This window comes from Thamnophis sirtalis, unplaced genomic scaffold (genome assembly GCF_051295495.1).
Source record: "Thamnophis sirtalis isolate CommonGarterSnake01/CBP01778 unplaced genomic scaffold, rThaSir2_p1.2 scaffold_2, whole genome shotgun sequence".
Classification (NCBI taxonomy): domain Eukaryota; kingdom Metazoa; phylum Chordata; class Lepidosauria; order Squamata; family Natricidae; genus Thamnophis; species Thamnophis sirtalis.
The window spans coordinates 60532743-60551028 of record NW_028261382.1 but is presented as its reverse complement, the minus strand read 5'-3'; the positions used below and the strand labels follow the sequence as shown (position 1 = coordinate 60551028).

General features: G+C 42.7%; 1 protein-coding gene across 1 annotated transcript; it reads left to right on the top strand.

The window, feature by feature from the left end:
• Nucleotides 1–1009: 1009 nt before the first annotated feature.
• Nucleotides 1010–17691, top strand: UFD1 (ubiquitin recognition factor in ER associated degradation 1). The gene is made up of 12 exons (XM_087705733.1): nt 1010–1337; nt 2934–3066; nt 5507–5539; nt 6930–7051; nt 7174–7304; nt 9709–9781; nt 9951–10019; nt 10849–10914; nt 13185–13232; nt 13983–14071; nt 15664–15745; nt 17570–17691. Exons 1-12 carry the CDS (start codon nt 1335–1337, stop codon nt 17642–17644), a joined length of 924 nt encoding a protein of 307 aa, XP_087561859.1. The 5' UTR covers nt 1010–1334; the 3' UTR covers nt 17645–17691.
• Nucleotides 17692–18286: the final 595 nt, after the last annotated feature.

The window sequence follows — 18286 nt, the reverse complement described above, 5'->3', positions numbered from 1 at the left end:
GAAGAATTCTTTATTGGCCAGTGTGATTGGACACACAAGGAATTTGTCTTTGGTGCATATGCTCTCAGTGTACATAAAAAGACAAGATACTTTCATCAAGAATCATAAAGTACAACACTCAATGATAGTCATAGGGTACAAATAAGCAACCAGAAACAATCATAAAAGCATTGTTCCATATGTGCAGGACGAAGGGGGTGGAAATACGGTAGGTGCTTATAGATAATCTCAGAGGGGGAACAGTTCCTTTCCTTTCCTTAAACTAATTAAATCAGAATACATAGAAACAGATCTCGGTTTTTTAATTTCGTTTGGGGGGGAGGGCAGACTTCTGTTAGGTTAAGGCTTCTGTCCTTAACTAATAAATAAACAAGACTTTTATTTTCGTTTCTACACTTTCATGCATTCTATGGTGCTCAAAGTTATTTATATTCCAAACAGTACAATGTACAATAGCCCTCGACAGTAGACCTTGAAGAATGATTATGTGTCATATTTTTCAGTGCCTTTGTAACTTTGGTCACTAAACGAATTGTTGTAAATCGAAAGGTTGGACTAGATGACCTACAAGGTCCCTTCCAACTCTGTTAAGCTGCCTGTAATTATCCCCATTCATTTTTCTATTCCTACCCATAGCGCCTAAACAGTACCGGTAGTAGATGTTGCAACGCAAAACTTCTTAACTCTTGGGCCAGGACGGTCGCCCGTCATTTTTTTCCCCTTTTCAGAAGCAAAACAAAAACAGAGCCAGCATAGTAAGGGCAAACTGGTGGACGCCATCTTTGCTGAGGGCATTCCCTTGCCTATAATGTCCCCCGCTCTCTGTCTGAGTTGATAAACCTCCTAAAACAACCCTGGATGCTTTATGAGGAAATCCACAAGGACGCTCCTGTATTTCAGAACATCTTACAGGGGACTCGGCTGCTTTAACTACGAGGGGAAACAAGGATAGTTTTAAGGTTCCGCTCGAGTTTTTTGCGCACAGCCGGAAAGAAAACATCAACGGATCGACGGCGCGAACTGCATTCTGGGAGGCGTAGTTTCTCCGCTACTTTAAACTAAATCTTCCTGCCTGCTCTGCCCCGCAGAAACATCCCATACTCCGAAGAGAAGACGGGGGTGTCTCTCTGATCCCCGTTTTGCTCCCCAGGAAGGCCGGATTTGGGGGGATCCCGCGTAGTGAGGCCTGGGCCTAGTCCGAAGAGCGGCTCCCCGTCCGCCGCGAGAGGCTTCCTAGTCGGGCGAAGAGCGGAGAAGCGGCTCGACGGCTGCCGGTTTTTTGGGGGGGAACCCTTGGCCGGCTGGGTGTGGAGACCGGAGGAGGCGTCGCCAGCATGGTATAGGCCTCGGGATACCCCTCCCCCCAACCAGGAGGGGGGGGGGTCGAGGGAGGACCAGATGTTGGCAGGGAAGGAAAATGCCGACTCATCTGGCCGGGATGGAGCTTGGCTGTCTGAAGTTGACAGGGTGGACTACAAATCCCATGCGGGCCCCCAGGCAGGCCTCATGGGCTGCAAATCCCACCCAGGGTTTGTGGGTAGAAATAGGAATCCCATCCTGGCAGGGTGGGTTTCAAACCACATCTGGGAGGTGGGGTGGACTGCCTGTGGACTACAGGTGAGTTGGACTACATATCCCATCCAAGTGGGAAGCCCCAGATAGGGAGAATGAACTTTCAAACTCCAACCAGGGGTTGGTTTGGGGGAAGGGGGGGCTACGAAACCTGGCAGGATGGATTACAAACCCTGTTGAGGTGGTGTGGACTGCAAATCCCATGCGGGTGGGATGTACTGCAAACCCAAATCCAGGAGTTGTGAATACAAAACCCATTCTCGACAGGTTGGGTTACAAACCCCGTGCAGGCGGGTTGGGCTACAAATCCCTTCCAGGAGGGAGGGACTACGAAACCCCATCCCGTTAGGGTTAGGATCCAAAGCTCTTCCAGGAGGGGTGGACTACAAAACCTATGCAGGTGGGATGGAGTATAAACCTAACCTAGAGGTGGTGGGCTGTAAAACCCCATTCAGGCAAGGTGAATTACAGACCCCATTAAGGAAGGGCGACTACAAAGCCCATGCAGGTGGATTGGGTTACAAACCCTTTGGGGTGGGTGGGTGAAACTACAAAACCTGTGCAGGCAAAATCCCCCTTCGGGCAGAATGGATTGAAAGCTCACTTGGGCATGGTGGATTACGAAATCTATGCAGGTGGTGTGGACTTCAAACTCCATCCTTGGAGGTGAGCTATAGACCCACTCCAGGTGGGGCAGGCTAATAACCACATCTGGGGCAGAGACAGGATGGGATTTCTATTAAGGTTTCAAAGAGAGGAGTAAAATGGGTGTTGATCCCATTTCTGTCCAATTTATTCCGATACAGGAAGTCTTCGACTTACAACAATTCATTTAGTAACTGTTCAAAGTTACAACGGCATGGAAAAATGTGACTTATGACCATCTTTCACAGTTACAACCTTCGCAGCATCCCCGTGATCATAGGATCCAAATTCAGCTGCTTGGCAACTTGACTCATATTTATGACGGTTGCAATGTCCCGCGGTTATGTGGTCCCCTTTTGCGACCTACTGAGAAGCAAAGTCAATGGGGATTCTCTTAACAACTATGTTACTAACTTATCAGTCCCAGTGATTCACATAACTGTGCCAAGAAAGGTTGTAAGATGGGCCCAAACTTACTTAATAAATAACTCAATTAAAAAATGGATTTTTTCGCTCGGGAATTATCCTTATTTGTTTGCTTGCTTATTTGTAAAATTTATTGGCCGCCCATCTTACCTCAAGGTAACTCTGGGTGGCTTACAATTGTAAAAGATTTTTAAAAAAAGATATAAATTAAAAACATAAATGAGTAGAATTGATTATGGCAAATAGATTGTGCTCGACTTAACAACGCTTCTTTTTCTTTTTCCCTTCAGTTTTCTTTCAACATGTTTGATCATCCCATCCCCCGGGTCTTCCAGAACCGCTTCTCCACACAATACCGCTGTTTCTCTGTCTCTATGCTCGCAGGCCCGAATGACAGATCCGATGTGGAGAAGGGCGGAAAAAGTATGCGCTGTTTGGCTTTGTTTTCAATTTGATTTACTGTAACTTTCCTCTCTGGCAGGCTGAAATAGCAATGATTTAACCCATAGGTGATATATTTATTATGCATTTTCCTTTATTCTACATCACATTTCCAGTTTTGCAACAACACACTACTGCCTGTATCAAACCCTTTTTAAATTGGTAAGGCCACCCTTGCAATACTGCATTCAGTTTTGGTCGCCACGATGTAGAAAAGATGTGGAGACTCTAGGAAGAGTGCAGAGAAGAGCAACAAAGATGATTAGGGGGCTGGAGGCTAAAACATATGAGGAACAGTTGCAGGAACTTGGTATGTCTAGTTTAATGAAAAGAAGGACTAGGGGAGACATGATAGCAGTCTTCCGATATCTCAGAGGCTGCCACAAAGAAGAGGGAGTCAAACTATTCTCCAAAGCCCCTGAGGCAGGACAAGAAGCAATGGGTGGAAACTAATCAAGGAGAGAAGCAACTTAGAACTGAGGAGAAATTTCCTGACAGTGGGAACAATTAATCAGTGGAACAGCTTGCCTCCAGAAGTTGTGAATGCCCCAACACTGGAAGTCTTTAAGAAGATGTTGGATAGCCATTTGTCTGAAACGGTATAGGGTTTCCTGCCTAGGCAGCGGGTTGAACTAGAAGACCTCCAAAGTCCCTTCCAACTATGCTATTGTATTGTATTAAATATGCACAGTATTATACCACCCTGATCATAACCATTATTCTCATAGTCATTCAGCATAATCTCTCTTAAATGCGTGATATCGTACATCATAGTACAATATCGTACAATATTGAATCGCCATAGGCAAATAGGCAGCAGTATAAATTTAATGATAAATAAATAAAAATAGTTACTGTATTTTTTCAGAGTATGACACACTTTTTCCCCCTAAAAGAGGCCGAAAATTTGGGTGCGTCTTATACTCCAAATGTAGCTTTTTCTAAGCATTTTTCAGCCCTAATGAGGCGCCTTTGCCTGCTTTTCTCTTTGCTTCTCTCTCTGGTGATCAGCTGTGCTTTAGAAGCTGTTTTTTATCCCCAACCAGGGGATAAAAAGCACACGTGTATGCTCAAACCAGCAAACCTATGAGCTGAAGCAGACCAGACTAAGGACACTAGCCAGATGAATACCTGGTAGATAGAATTCCCCCCCCCCCCGGCCCCCATTTTCTTCCCCAAAAACTAAGATGCATTTTATACTCCGAAAAATACGGTATATCCCTTATTTTCATACTTGTACAATAAAGCTCCATATATTTCACATTCTATACACTTTAATCCATAGTCATGTACATTGCTTACAGTGTGTGTGTGTGTGTGTGTGTGTGTGTGTGTGTGTGTGTGTGTGTACACACCTGTATTTATTTTTTGTTTGTTGATTTTCTTTCATCATTAAGTTTCTGAACTCTTCACCTGATATCTAGCCATTTTTACAATAAGTCCCATGTTGAGTAATATTCTGTTTTCCACTTTTATTCTGGAACCATTTTTCACAAGAAATGTACTCGATGAACTTAATAAATATAGCCATGATTTTTTTTTTAATAGGACGCCTCTTTGGCTCTTCTTAAAAGCACATTTTGTTTTTCCAAGCCTCTCAAAGTTGATTTCTAACGATTTTATTCACAGCGGCTATGGAAAGACTCAGGGCTTCCAATCTTAAAAAAAACCTTGGAGACAACACGGCTATGAATCATTAATAAATGTCTCTTCTATTGCTTAATTTGCTTTAAAAAAATAAATAAAATGGACCAGATCAGCTTGTACTCAATACAGATGCCAAAGCTTGTAAATCTGTTTACAGGCCAGTGTTCGCTAGAAATGTGATTTATCTCTTTCGACATGTTTGGATAACCTGGTCTCATATTCTGGTGAAAAGAGTTATCCTTTCTTCACGAGTGTTGTGCTTCCTGTCCTATACCTGTTTGCCAACTGGCTGGGCGGGTCACTTAGTTGTTATGCCGTGGGAACATCCTGTTTTACCTGGTTACCTCATAGGGAGCCTCATTTTACATCGTGACCTAAACAGTTCATAGCAGTCAGTATCCCACGTAATAAAATAAGTTTTTTAGGGACCGTTTGAAATCAACAACTGCACTGAAAAAAAGTGAATTATGGACATTTTCCACACTTACGACCATTGCAGCATCCCCACGGTCACATGATTCAAATGTTTGTTAACTGACTCATATTTATGACACTGGTATTTACCGGTTCTCCGAACTACTCAAAATTTCCACTACAAGTTCTCCAGAACTGGTCAGAACCTGCTGAATATCCCCTCTGCCCTAATAGCTTCAATATTGGGGGAATTGTTGAAGTCTGTGGTTTAAATGTCCTAGAATTGCATTATTTTTTTTGCCCGCTGGTTTCTGTTTTTTTCTCACATTTTTCACAAATTGTTTTTGTCTTTTTCTTGCAGTAATTATGCCACCGTCGGCCTTGGATCAACTCAGTAAGTTGTGTATATGTAATGTGCTTTCATGCTTGATACTCTCTTATAGCACATCTATTTATTTAAAGGACTGTGGTCCTACTCTTTGACCAAAATGATTTGTTTGGCAGTATCTATCTATCTATCTATCTATCTATCTATCTATCTATCTATCTATCTATCTATCTATCATCTATCTATCTATCTATCTATCTATCTATCTATTGTCTATCTGTCTATCTATCTTATCTACCTAATCTATCTATCCATCCATGTATGTATGTATGTATTTATTCTGTCTGCCTGCCTGCCTGCCTGCCTACCTACCTATCTATCTATCTACCTCATCTATCTATCTCATCTACCTCATCTATCTACAGTATCCATCCATCCATCCATCCATCCATCTATCCCTATCTCTCTCTCTCTCTCTCTTTCTCTACCTACCTACCTACCTACCTACCTACCTACCTACCTACCTACCTACCTACCTACCTACCTACCTACCTACCTACCTACCTATTTCAGTTTCCTATCTATCTATCTATCTATCTATCTATCTATCTATCTATCTATCTATCTATCTATCTATCTATCTATCTATCTATCTTTCTACCTACCTACCGATCAACCGACTGACTGACCGACCGCGTTTCCCCGAAAAGAAGACAGGGTTTTATTTTCTTTTGACCCCTAAAATAAGCGCTTGGCTTTATTTTTGGGGAGGTCTTATTATTTTTGAGGTACAGGAAGCGGCGAGCATGGTCACCTCATGGCTGCTGCTGTGTTGCAATATTTTCGGAGAGGACTTATTTTAGCGCATGCGCTCAAAAGCCCAATTGGGCTTACTATTGGGGAGGTCTTATTTTCAGAGAAACAGGGTATATCTATCTTTCTATCCATTATCCTTATCTCTATCCTCATCTCTCTCTCTCCCTCCCATCCCTGTCTGTCTGTCTGTCTGTCTGTCTACCTACCTACCTACCTACCTACCTACCTACCTACCTACCTACCTACCTATCTATCTATCTATCTATCTATATATCTATCTAATTTCTAAACTGCCCATTTCTCTCAAAGGGAGGTTCTGGGCAGTGTACGATGCAACATAACTAATAATTTTTTTAAAAAGTATAAAAATTAACCTTAGAAGTTAAATTTTAATTAAAAATTAAATTTCATTTTTACACAAAGGTAAGTTTTCTCCACCAATGCACAGTCTCAAAGTCATTTTTAGAAGAAAAAAAAACTCAGATGGGGAGGAGAGCAGTTAAGTTTAAGCACATTAATAAAAAACACCCTCTAAAAAACACTGAGAAAATGAAGGCGTTAGGGATTTTCTGCAAGTTCAAGAATTGTCTCCTTGAACATTATGCGCTTTGTAGATTTCCTCTCTACTGCTTCTCATTAGGTCGGCTTAATATCACCTACCCGATGTTGTTTAAACTGACGAATAAAAATTCGGATCGGATGACTCATTGTGGCGTGCTGGAATTTGTGGCTGATGAAGGCATCTGTTACCTTCCACACTGGGTAAGTAGACGGTTTTGTTCCATTAAATTAGAGACATGGTGCTTGGATAATGTCCATCTCCTCCTCCTCCTCCGTTCTTCTTCTTTGCATAAAATCAGCTTGGCTGTGTTTCTCTCCCCAAGATGATGCAGAATCTTCTCCTGGAGGAAGGAGGCCTGGTGCAGGTGGAAAGCGTCAACCTCCAAGTAGCCACCTATTCCAAATTTCAGCCACAGAGTCCCGATTTCCTTGACATCACCAATCCCAAAGCTGTGTATCCTTTTTGGATGGTCCTTCAAGAGGGAAACGCTGTTCTGACCGAGGCTTCCCGAGAGCATGCAGCAAACTCCTGGTCCCGACAAAAAAAACCTTTTATTAATTGACTGTGAATTCTGCTCATTTATATCCAGCAAAGTCTTTCGAGGGAGGATTGACAGTCACAGACCTTCTCTGGCTTGGAGAGCTGCCAGGCCGATCTCTGCAAAACTTGGCAAGGAGTCTCAAGAGAGTCACGAACCAATGAAGCGAACTAATGGTCTCCTGCAAACTCCACTCCCCCTTCGCTCCTCTTTTATTTCCTCTGGGGGGGGGGCATTCATCGTCCACCTGTGGCCTTATTCCCATGTCGACCTCTGTTCTTTAGCTGTTCCCTTCTTCTGGCAACTCTGTGCATGCACACACTGGGAACAGGCTCCAGCTGTTCTTCTGCCTCACTGATGTCTGAGTCTGAAGGCAGCTGATAACTGACATACGGCCCTGGCCCCCTCTCTGCCTCCGACACAGAGCCCTCCTTAGAGCCTTCCCCATACTCCAGGACTGCCCCATGTTCCTCCCCAACCTCCTCACTGTCTGGATCTGTTGTCAGATCTGCTGGCCGCTGGCAGGCCGCAACAAACACCTTGATTAATTAGATATTGGGTGCTTTGCTTCTAAATGTATACAGGTAGCCCCTCGACTTAACAACACTTCATTTAGTGTCCGTTCAACGTTATCCCGGCACTGAAACAAGTGACTTAGGACTAGTTTTCACACGACCATTGCAGCATCCCCGCAGTCGCATGATCAAAATTCAGGCACTTGGCAACAAACTCACATTTACGCTAGTTGCAGCGTCCCGGGGTCATGCGTTTTCCTTTTGCGACCTTCTGACAAGCAATGTCAGTAGGGACGAGGGAGTCACTTAATCACCGTCTTCCCAATTGAACCACTGTTGTCAGCGTTCCAAATATCATGCAGAATTAAATCAGAGTCCAAGGCAGAGTTATCCTTAAAGTTCCAATTTAATAAGACAGACATGTTGGCATCGTGCTATGGAATCCCAATTCTAAAGAACGTCCTGGGATTCCACCCAGTTAAAAGTTCATGATCTTGTCCCCACAAATCCATCACATAGTCCAATCGTCTTCACCCACACTTGCATCTCCCCCCAGCTGTTTCCGGTCAGGTGCAGAGGTGCGGAGACAAAATATGACCTTGGTCTTCTAGAAAAGAATGACAACAACACATTCCACAATCCTACTCCTTTCTATTCCCCCCTCCCAACAACTACACTAATGAAACGGCATAATGAAATAAGAGAGAGTGTGGCAGGCCAAAGATCCTAAAAGGGATAGAACTGCAGGCTTGACAACTGCAGTGATTCCCTTTAACACCTTTCTTGCTTAGTGACAGAAATGCTGGACTCAGCTGTGGTTGTACGTTGGGGACTACCTGTACGTGGGAAGGGGGGGATGCAATAGTGTTCAGTAACTTGTGTATCATTTTCTAAAGTTGCCTCCTGTTTTTACAACGCAATCAGGAGATCTCTCTGTGTTCTGACCCAGCTCCCCAAACACAACAAACCCTCTATAGTTAAATCAATGATTCCTTGATTAGGAACGCCGGCAACCCCGGCGGAAAGTTTCTCTCTCACTGCAGGCTAACAAGTCTGTCCGTCCGGAAGATGAATAGTTGTCTGCCACATCTATTCATCTCCACCCCCTGCCTTTCATCCCCAGAGCTAGGGTGGGGCTTCATTAGCAGCAGTGGCTCTTCCATCCCAAGGACCGGCCCATAGATTTCCACTGCTCTCCTCTCCTCTGCCTTCTGCCCATCTGGCACTGGAACCAGCTTTCCTCATCAGCTACCTACAGACCTGGGGGCCGTTGACTCTCCATCTGAGGGCTGATGGATGGCCCAGGCTCTGCCTCTGTCTCTCTCCCTCTGCCAGCTCCATTCCCACTTCCCCCTCGGAGCTCTCAGATTGCCCTGATGCTGACCCTAACTCCCACGCTTTGTCCTCTTCCTTCTGATTCTCTAGAAGATTGAACCTCAAGCTTTGCATGCCTTGTGTTTACACGATTGTTTGCACTGTTTGATGATACGGCCTTGTGTAACCCAGTTATTCGGTTAGTTAGGTTTGCATGCTCAGTTAATTAGTTAGTTACATGTTTGATGTTACGCCTTTGTTTAGTAGATAGTCATGCTATGCCTTTATGTAACTAAGTTAATTAGTTAGTCAAGTTTGCATTGTTCTATGTCATGTTTTGTTTGCCTTTCGTTAAAGGTTAGTAAGAAGTGGAATTTATAATTCCAGGCGGGGAGTGTGCTGTCCCAACAGTATATAGCTAATGTGTAGGAATTAAGAACTCGCCTGCTAGAGGCCACAACACTGTGTTTCCTCTTAACGCACTCTGAAGATTGGAAAACGCGCTCCGGAATTTTGCTTGCCTCACCACTGGAGATGTCATCGCCATCAACTACAATGAGAAGGTAGCATCATTTATTTGCAGAGAAGGGCAGGCTAGAGAAGTGTTTTTCAACTTGGGCAACTTTAAACTGTGTGGACTTCAATTCCCAGAATTCCCCAGCTGGCTAGTTTTAAAGGGATGGGAAAGACTTCCATGTACTCTGTTCTTCATGCTTTCCTTTTCTCTTTTAGATCTACGAACTTCGAGTCATGGAGACCAAACCAGACAAAGCTGTGTCCATCATTGAATGTGACATGAATGTAAGTCAGAGATGGACAGTCTCTTATCTTGGCTTAGCTACTAGTCGGGCAGAGGTACCATGGATGCCAAAATGGAACAAGGCAGACTTTGGCCCAGCTGGAAGGAGGGATCAAATAGACAATTAGCCTGGACTCACTACATAAGCATAAGAGGGCATGGGTTGACCCCTCCCCACCCCTTGAATGCTTTGGAACCTTACGGTTTTCCCCCCAGAGAAATCTGCCCATCTAGGAAGATTCCTGTATTATAGGCATAGAACAATAAAGTAGCTACCATATTTTTCGGAATATAAGACGCAACATTTTGCATCAAAAAAGAGGCTGAAAATCTGGGTGTGTCTTATACACTGAATACAGCATTTTTTGCCTCACGAAGCCCCGCCCCCTCCACCAAAATGTCTGCAGAGAGCCTTTAGGAGGCTTCCAGAGTGCTCCTAGGGGCTGGGGAGGGCAGAAATGAGTGACAAAAGGGTGGGGTTTTTGCTCAATTTTGCCCCTAGCCCCAAGGAGTATTTATAAGCCTCCTAAAGGCTATGCATGCCTTTTTTTGGAAACAAATGGGCCCATTTTTGTGAAAACGGGCCGTTTTTGGAAGGTCTGCAGAGTTCAAAACCTTTTTTTTTTAAATTGCCTCTTCAAAACCTTGCTGTGTCTTATACTCTGAAAAATACTGTACTTTAAACTCTACATGAGTTGTGTCTTGTTGTTCGTGCCTGACATAGGGTGGCTTTAAAGGCACCATGATGATTGTGAGCTGGGTGTAACTTTTGTGTTGCACTGACTTAATTTGTGAGCTGGGCATAACGTTGTTGCGTTGATTTAATAACAGGTGGACTTTGATGCACCTTTGGGTTACAAAGAGCCCGAGAGACAAGCGCTGCACGAGGATTCTGCGGTAAGTTGCTTCTTGTTGTGTTGTTGTTGGCTCTTGGCTTTCTTCTCCCCCAGGAGAAACACACACATGTATGTCCTCAGGAGTTTCAATTGATATTTTTAAAATAACACATGGTACACGTGGTGGGATTCAATTTTTTTTACTACCGGTTCTGTGGGCATGGTGTGGCAGGGGAAGGATACTGCAAAATCCGCAAGCTGCTAAGAGGATATTAAGATATCTTAAGCAAACGATGGATTATGCATTGTATTTAGAACCTAAGGATGATCTGAGCTTAACGGTTCCACCACAAAAGCGCGCTCGACAAAAGCGCGCTGTGACGTCATCACAGCGCGACGGAAAAGTTCGAAAAATGTAAAAATAAAGTGAAAACCTTACCCTAAGCCCCCCAAACCTAACCCTAAACCTAACCCTAAACCTAACTCTTAACCTAACCCTAAACCTAACCCTAAACCTAACCGTTAAAGTAACGAAAAACCTAACGCTAACCCTTAACCTAACCCTAACGCTAACGCTAATGCTCTAAAGCTAACCCTAACCCTTAACCTAACCCTAACCCTAACCCTAACCCTAAACCTAACCCTTACCTTTATGTGAATCAGCTTGCTTTAATTTAATTTTTATTAATTTTTATTTGAATTTTTCGATCTTTTTCGTCGCGCTGTGATGACGTCAAAGGCGCGATTTTGTCGATCGCGCTTTTGTCGTCCGCGCTTTTGACGGGTCACGGAGCTTAACTGCATATGCTGATGCAAGTTTTCCTACAGATGTGTCTACACGGAAATCAACATCAAGGTTTGTTGTATTCCTGGGAAAAGCACTAATTGGGTGGCGGTCTATTAGACAAAACATTTAAGTCCATCAACTATGGAGGCTGAATTCTCATGTTTGTCATTATTATGTACAGATTTGGTATGTTATAAACAACTTCTACTTGATATGGGGATTGACATACAAGAGCCTATTGTCGTTTATGAAGACAATCAAGCAGCAATTCGGATGGCATCCAATCTTGCTGTAAAAACTAGGTCAAAACACACTGATCTAAGATAGCTGAATGTAAGGCAAAGTGTGAATAGTAAATTACTTTCACTGGAGTATTGTATGTCTGAAGACAACATCACAGATCATTTTACTAAGGCCCAAGGTAATATAAAGCATAAAAGTTTTTGTGAGGAATACGGCTTAAGATTGTAAGATTTATATATTGTCCTACCCAAAGGGGAGAATGTTAGGAATATAATCTAATAGTTGGGTTGGCAATATATAAATCATGTAACAATGCCGTATCTGTTTCTTTAAACCATGCTGTAAACGTGATTGGGTGCTGTTTCCTCAATTGGCCATAAGAGGGAGCCAGAATTACTGTTAGATGCTGATCTGATCTGAGATTTTGGAAGCTGGCTGTTAGAAGTGCCATATAGTGATCAGCGCGAGCTATTGTAAGTTTTGCAACTGCTAGCAAACTTTGTGTACCGGACTGATTGTATGATTATGGACTATGTTATTTGGATTATCCCATAACTGAAAGACGTTGATGACTGACTGTCTTAACCGTGTATGATTTTCAGATTTCAGATTTCAGATTTAATTTATTTGTATGCCACCCTTCTCCGGGAGGGACTCAGGGCGGCGAACAACTCAAAGGGGAAAGGGGATACAAACACAATACATATAATTAAAATACACAAGAGTCATACGGCCATACAAGTCGAGAGGGGAGGGGAACTCATCAACCCCAGGCCTGCCGGCACAGCCAGGTTTTGACGGCTTTCCGGAAGGCCTGGAGAGGGGTGAGGGTCCGAATCCACTCCAGGGGAAGGATACTGCAAAATCCCCATTCCCTCCCCACTCCAGGGGGAAGGATACTGCAAAATCCCCATTCCCTCCCCACTTCAGGGGGAAGGATACTACAAAATCCCCATTCCCTCCTCACACCACTAACCTGCTTCCCAGCTCCGTTCTCCTTTGCAGGGCAACAAAAGAGAGACCCAGCCAATCAGCTGGGACTCGGGAGGCAGCGAATTCCACCCATTGCTTCTTGTTCTACCCTCAGGTGCTTTGGAGAATAGCTTGACTCCCTCTTCTTTGTGGAAACCCCTGAGATATTGGAAGACTGCTATCGTGTCTCCCCTAGCCCTTCTTTTCATTAAACTAGCCATGCCCAGTTCCTGCAACTGTTCTTCATATGTTTTAGCTTCCAGTCTCATCATCTTTTGTTGCTAAATGAAATAGCTTCATTTATTTATTTTTCCTCTCTTGCTCTTTAGGATGTTGAAGCAGACCACAATTGTTATGCGAGCGATCTGGGATTCCGTGTAAGTCTCTTTTTTGAGATAACACTTACTTGGGTTAATCATTGGGATTTATAGCTACCTCAGTCAAATTGCAAACTCCTGAGAGATTATAAAGAAAAGCAATATATATATAGTCACAACCCCTGGTATGCCCAAATATGGGAGGAGGCATACTGCTTCCTTTCTCTGCCTATCGGCTCATCACAAGAGACCATCCAGACAGAAACCCAATATTTTTACTGTTGCCTTTGTTACATTTGTGTTGTATTAGGCACAACTGCCTAATATGTAATACAGCACAGGTTCTAATCCCAGTAAGGGTATGGCTAGCTGATGAGAGCTAAGTAGCTTGAAATAGATCTATACTAGTCTCCCTTTATTTATTTATCAGCACAAATACAACACACATATATCTTTGATGCTCTGACTTTTGTTCCTTGGCTTCAGGGAAAATTCGGGATAAAATCAGATTTAAATCTCTTCTGCCAAGGTTTTTTTTTTAAATCCGATCTCAATACCTTTAAGAAAACAGTAAAGAAGCAAGAAAATAGAGAAACAGGGAAGAATCCAACAAGCAAAGTCAATGGGGAAGCCAGGTTCACTTAACAACCCTGTGACTAATTTAATCAAGCGCAGTGATTCACTTAACAACGTTGGCAAGAAAGGCCGGAAAATGAGGCAAAACAAATATACTCGGTTGAGTTTTGATGGCGCCTTTGTCAGAAACATCCTGTCGTTAAGTGATTGTGTTTCTCTCTCTTCTTTCGTTAGGCGTTTTCTGGGTCTGGGAACAGGTTGGATGGAAAAAAGAAGGGAGTTGATCCAAGTCCTTCTCCAATTAAACCAGGAGATATTCGACGGTTAGTTGGGCCCTTCTTTCTCTTACTTCCACCATGATTCCCTCGGATCGTTGCTTTTTTTCCCTAGTGTTCCGGTTTCTTTTCTTTTCTCCCCGCCCCTCAATTTTTTAAAATTTTTATTCTCTTACATGCCATTGTGAGTATACATTCACCTAATTCTTCTTCTTTACATTTGTCATCCTTAAACATTTGTTATTCCATTTAATAGGTTATAATATACAGTTTGGGTTGCTTTATTTACTATCCCTTCTGCCTATTGTAACACCACCTTATTTTTCATTTTCTTTTCTCCCTCCCTCCCTTCTCTACTTCCTTCCTTCCTCCTCTCCTTCCCCTTCCTTCTTCCCTTACCTCTCTCCTACTCCTACTCTTCCCCTTCCTACCCTCTTTCCTTCTCTTTCTCTCCCTTCCACCCTCCTTTCCTTACCTCTTTCTTCCTTCCCTCCTCTTTCTCTCCTCCTCTCTCCCTTTCTCTTTCTGTTGTCATAGGTGTCTCTTTCAAATCTCAGTTTATGTTTTCTTGGGATGGTATTTCCGCAAATCCAGATAGAGTTTAGTATCATTTCTTATTCCCTTACCCTCTCCCCTATTCCTACTCTTCCCCTTCCTACCCTCTCTCCTTCTCTTTCTCTCCCTTCCACCCTCCTCTCCTTACCTCTTTCTTCCTTCCCTCCTCTTCCTCTCCTCCTCTTTCCCTTTCTTTTTCTGTTTTTATAGGTGTCTCTTTCAATTATCAGTTTATGTTTTCTTGGGGATGGTATTTCCGCAAACCCAAATATAGTTTAATATTATTTCTTATTCCCTTACCTTTGCTAATCTATCCTAACTACGTCCCCTCCCCTCCTTTATATCTCACTCTTGAATATATACTTGTATATTTAATGTTTTCTTTCCTGTTTTCTGGTTTCTTCATCCCTTGTTTGTTTAGACCTAGTTTAAAATATAAACTGCAGTTGTCTGGGTTTGCCCAATATATGGGGCCTCATGTGAATAACCACAGTGGCTGGTTTTGTAAAGCCGCTTAAGCCGAAATAACTCACGGCTGAGTTTGCAAATTATGCTAAACCCTAAAAATAAGGTGAGGTGTAAAGCTGTATATTGTGAGAATCCAGAAAGTGTTTTTCTGGGTTCATCATCATCATCGTCTTTTAACAACCCCATAATCCCTTGCGGGGTGGAGTCTGGGCAACTGAATGGAGCAGAGCCGGATGTCCTCCCTGTCGCCAATGCGGAGTTTTGTTCAGCAGATATATTCCCAGTGTGCCCAGAGAGAGAAATATCTGCCTCTACCTTGGATTGAACTCACAGCCTGATTGTGACGCCAGAGCGCCACCTCTAGGCCACTGGACCGTTCCAATTGTCTACCTGGATTAAATGGGTTGATTTTGAAATGCTTGTGCCAGCCAGTATCCTTTTGAATTATGGTGACTTACGAAATATAGTAAAAATTTCAGTGTGTTAAATATCCAAGCCTAGAACAAAAGGGAACATGTGAACGCAGGGCCCTGAAAGGCAAAATTGACCGCAATAAACTTTTCCCTGAATTCTTGTCTTTTTTTAAACGGGTAAACTTTCTCCCTTCCTCTTGGCAGGGGCATTCCGAATTACGAGTTCAAAATTGGCAAGATCACATTCATTCGAAATTCCCGGCCGCTGGTAAAGAAAATAGAAGAGGTGAGCAAAGCTGGATTTTTTTTTTTAAAAAAAAAAGCTGGATCTCAGATTGTGAATTTCAACAAGTGCCGCCCAGAAATTTTGGAAATTAGACAGTACGGAAGAGGGTAGAGATGGGAGAAAGACCCAGATTGAACAGCCAAAAAATACATGCAGAGTCAGAGATCCAAGAGAGGAATATGGAAGGCAAGTCAAAAAAAGCATAGCAATTAAAGTATTGAAGCGGGCAAGAGATGATGGATAGATGATTTCTCTTTATTGTTATTCTTCTGATTTGCTTCTATCTATCTATCTATCTATCTATCTATCTATCTATCTATCTATCTATCTATCTATCTCTTTCCTTTTTTAGGTAGGTGACACGGCTAGAATTTAGGTAGGATAGAAAGAAAACATCTTGTAATAAAGGGTGACATAACTAAAAGTTAGAATAAGAGAGAGAAATAAGAGAAAGGGGGAATGCTAATGTATACATTTTTATATAATAAAATAAGAGCAATAACAAGAGGAAACATGGAATAATTGAATAATGGCAGACTGCAACTTAATATAATTATGTATTGCTATTAGAAATATATAAGTTGGTTGAATGTAATAATTATGATTAATTTTATTAGTTTATTTGTATTAGAATGTATGATATGTAGGTGCCACACTGTTCAGGCATTGGTATGTTTGTAAAAATATAAAACTAAAAAACTAAAACACACACACACACACGAGAAAAAGTGTTACCCAAACCAGCCACAGAAGTTGATCTATTATACATCACATCCCAAACACCAGCAATGTATCATTTTCTAAGAAAAACCAAAAAGATGAGGGAAAGAAAAAAAGAAACAAATATATCAAAACATATGATGAATAATTTGTGTTTGCTTCCCCCCCCCCCATCCAATGACACGTCTTTATAACAGAGATAACAGAGAGGGATTAACAGAGTTGGAAGGGACCTTGTAGGTCATCTAGTCCAACCCTCCACACAAGCATTTTTTTACCCCTTGTTTGTTTATTGCATTTGGATACCTCTCCAATCTTAAAACTCTGGGCAGTCTTGATATGTGCCATAAGAAAGAATACATAAATAATTCAATGCCTTAAAAAAAAACTAGTTGATAAACCGGCATTTATTTATAGGGGGGGAAATGTCCGGGCCAAATGTAATTTCTAATGTTGGATTTTCCCCTTTACAAGAGGGAGCCCCTTGTGGAGTACTGTGAAGCCATCACCATGGCAACTCCAATGCGCTATACGGTAGAAGCCATTTTATAGCAGTACTGTAAAAGCCATTTTATGGCACAACAGGCTGTATCTTAACAGAACACTCACTTAAGGGGTGTCTTACCCCCACAATATTTGTTTCCAGAGAGTAAATCATCTGTGTACCAAGTTTGGTTGAATGCTCAAGGCATTCCAGAGTTATGCTGGAACAGAGAGAGGGAGGGAGGGAGGGAGAGAGAGAGAAAGGGAGAGAGAGAAAGAGAAAGGGAAAGAGAGATAAAGAGAGACAGAGAGAAAGAGAGAGAAAGAGAAAGGGAGAGAGATGAGAGAGAAAGAGAGAGAGAGAGATTTTTACATAGATTGAAAGGAATGGAAATCTTGATGCTAATGTTGTGTTAAGTAGCTTGTAGGCCAAAATCCCCAGAAATGATTTATATAAACGTCCGGTGTCTTCCATCAGAACATATCTGGATCCTCCGTAAGCTTGAAAATTATTCTTCCGAATAGCATTGGAAGCAGGGCCTGTTGACTTTATGAGTGCAATTCCAGAAAATAATTATGGTCCAAATCACCTCTCTATCCTTTTCTCCATTTTTTTTTCAGGATGATGCTAGCAGTCGTTTTATTGCGTTTTCCGGAGAAGGTCAGTCTCTTCGCAAGAAAGGCCGGAAACCCTGAACTCTTTAACGCTTGGACGACAATAAAAATAATCCTGTAGCAAACAAGACTCTTTGTATTCCTGCTTCTCCGCATTGACAGTTTGAACAGAAAATGAAAATAGGCTTCTGGAGACATTCCAGTTTTGAGAGCAAAATCCCCCACTCCCTTTCAGCACCGATGATGTTACCTAGTTGGGTATATAGATGTCTACAGGAAAAGTTCAGAGAGCACCAAGGACCCAGCAGCGTTCTCCTTTTCCTTATCCCATCCCATGTAGCAATGATGTTGTTACCTAGTTGGGTAAAAAGATGTCTGCAGGAAAACAACGAAGTTCAGGGCATCAAAGACCCAACAGTCCTCCTCCTATCCCTGCTCCTAATTCCCTTCTAAAACTGATTATGTTACCTAGTTAGGTAATGAAACGTCCAAGCAAACAATCAAGCTCAGAGAGCACCAAGGAGCCAATGATAATCATCATCCTCTTCCTCCTCCTCCTCCTCCTCTCCCATCTAATCTAGCCAGGGGTGGGTTTCTCGCCCCGTTCCAACCGGTTCGGTTGGAACGAGACCGGCGGCGTCCTCGCACACGTGTGCAGTGCACGCATGCGTACTAGCGTCTGTGCGATGCTCCAGCTGCTCCTGGAGGATCGCGCAGGCGCTG

What these genes read in the sequence shown, in the direction of transcription:
- UFD1 (XM_087705733.1), top strand. An exon ending in TCATTGAATGTGACATGAAT is followed by an intron (nt 10,020 to 10,848) that starts GTAAGTCAGAGA and finishes ATTTAATAACAG; the next exon opens with GTGGACTTTGATGCACCTTT. An exon ending in CGCTGCACGAGGATTCTGCG is followed by an intron (nt 10,915 to 13,184) that starts GTAAGTTGCTTC and finishes CTTGCTCTTTAG; the next exon opens with GATGTTGAAGCAGACCACAA.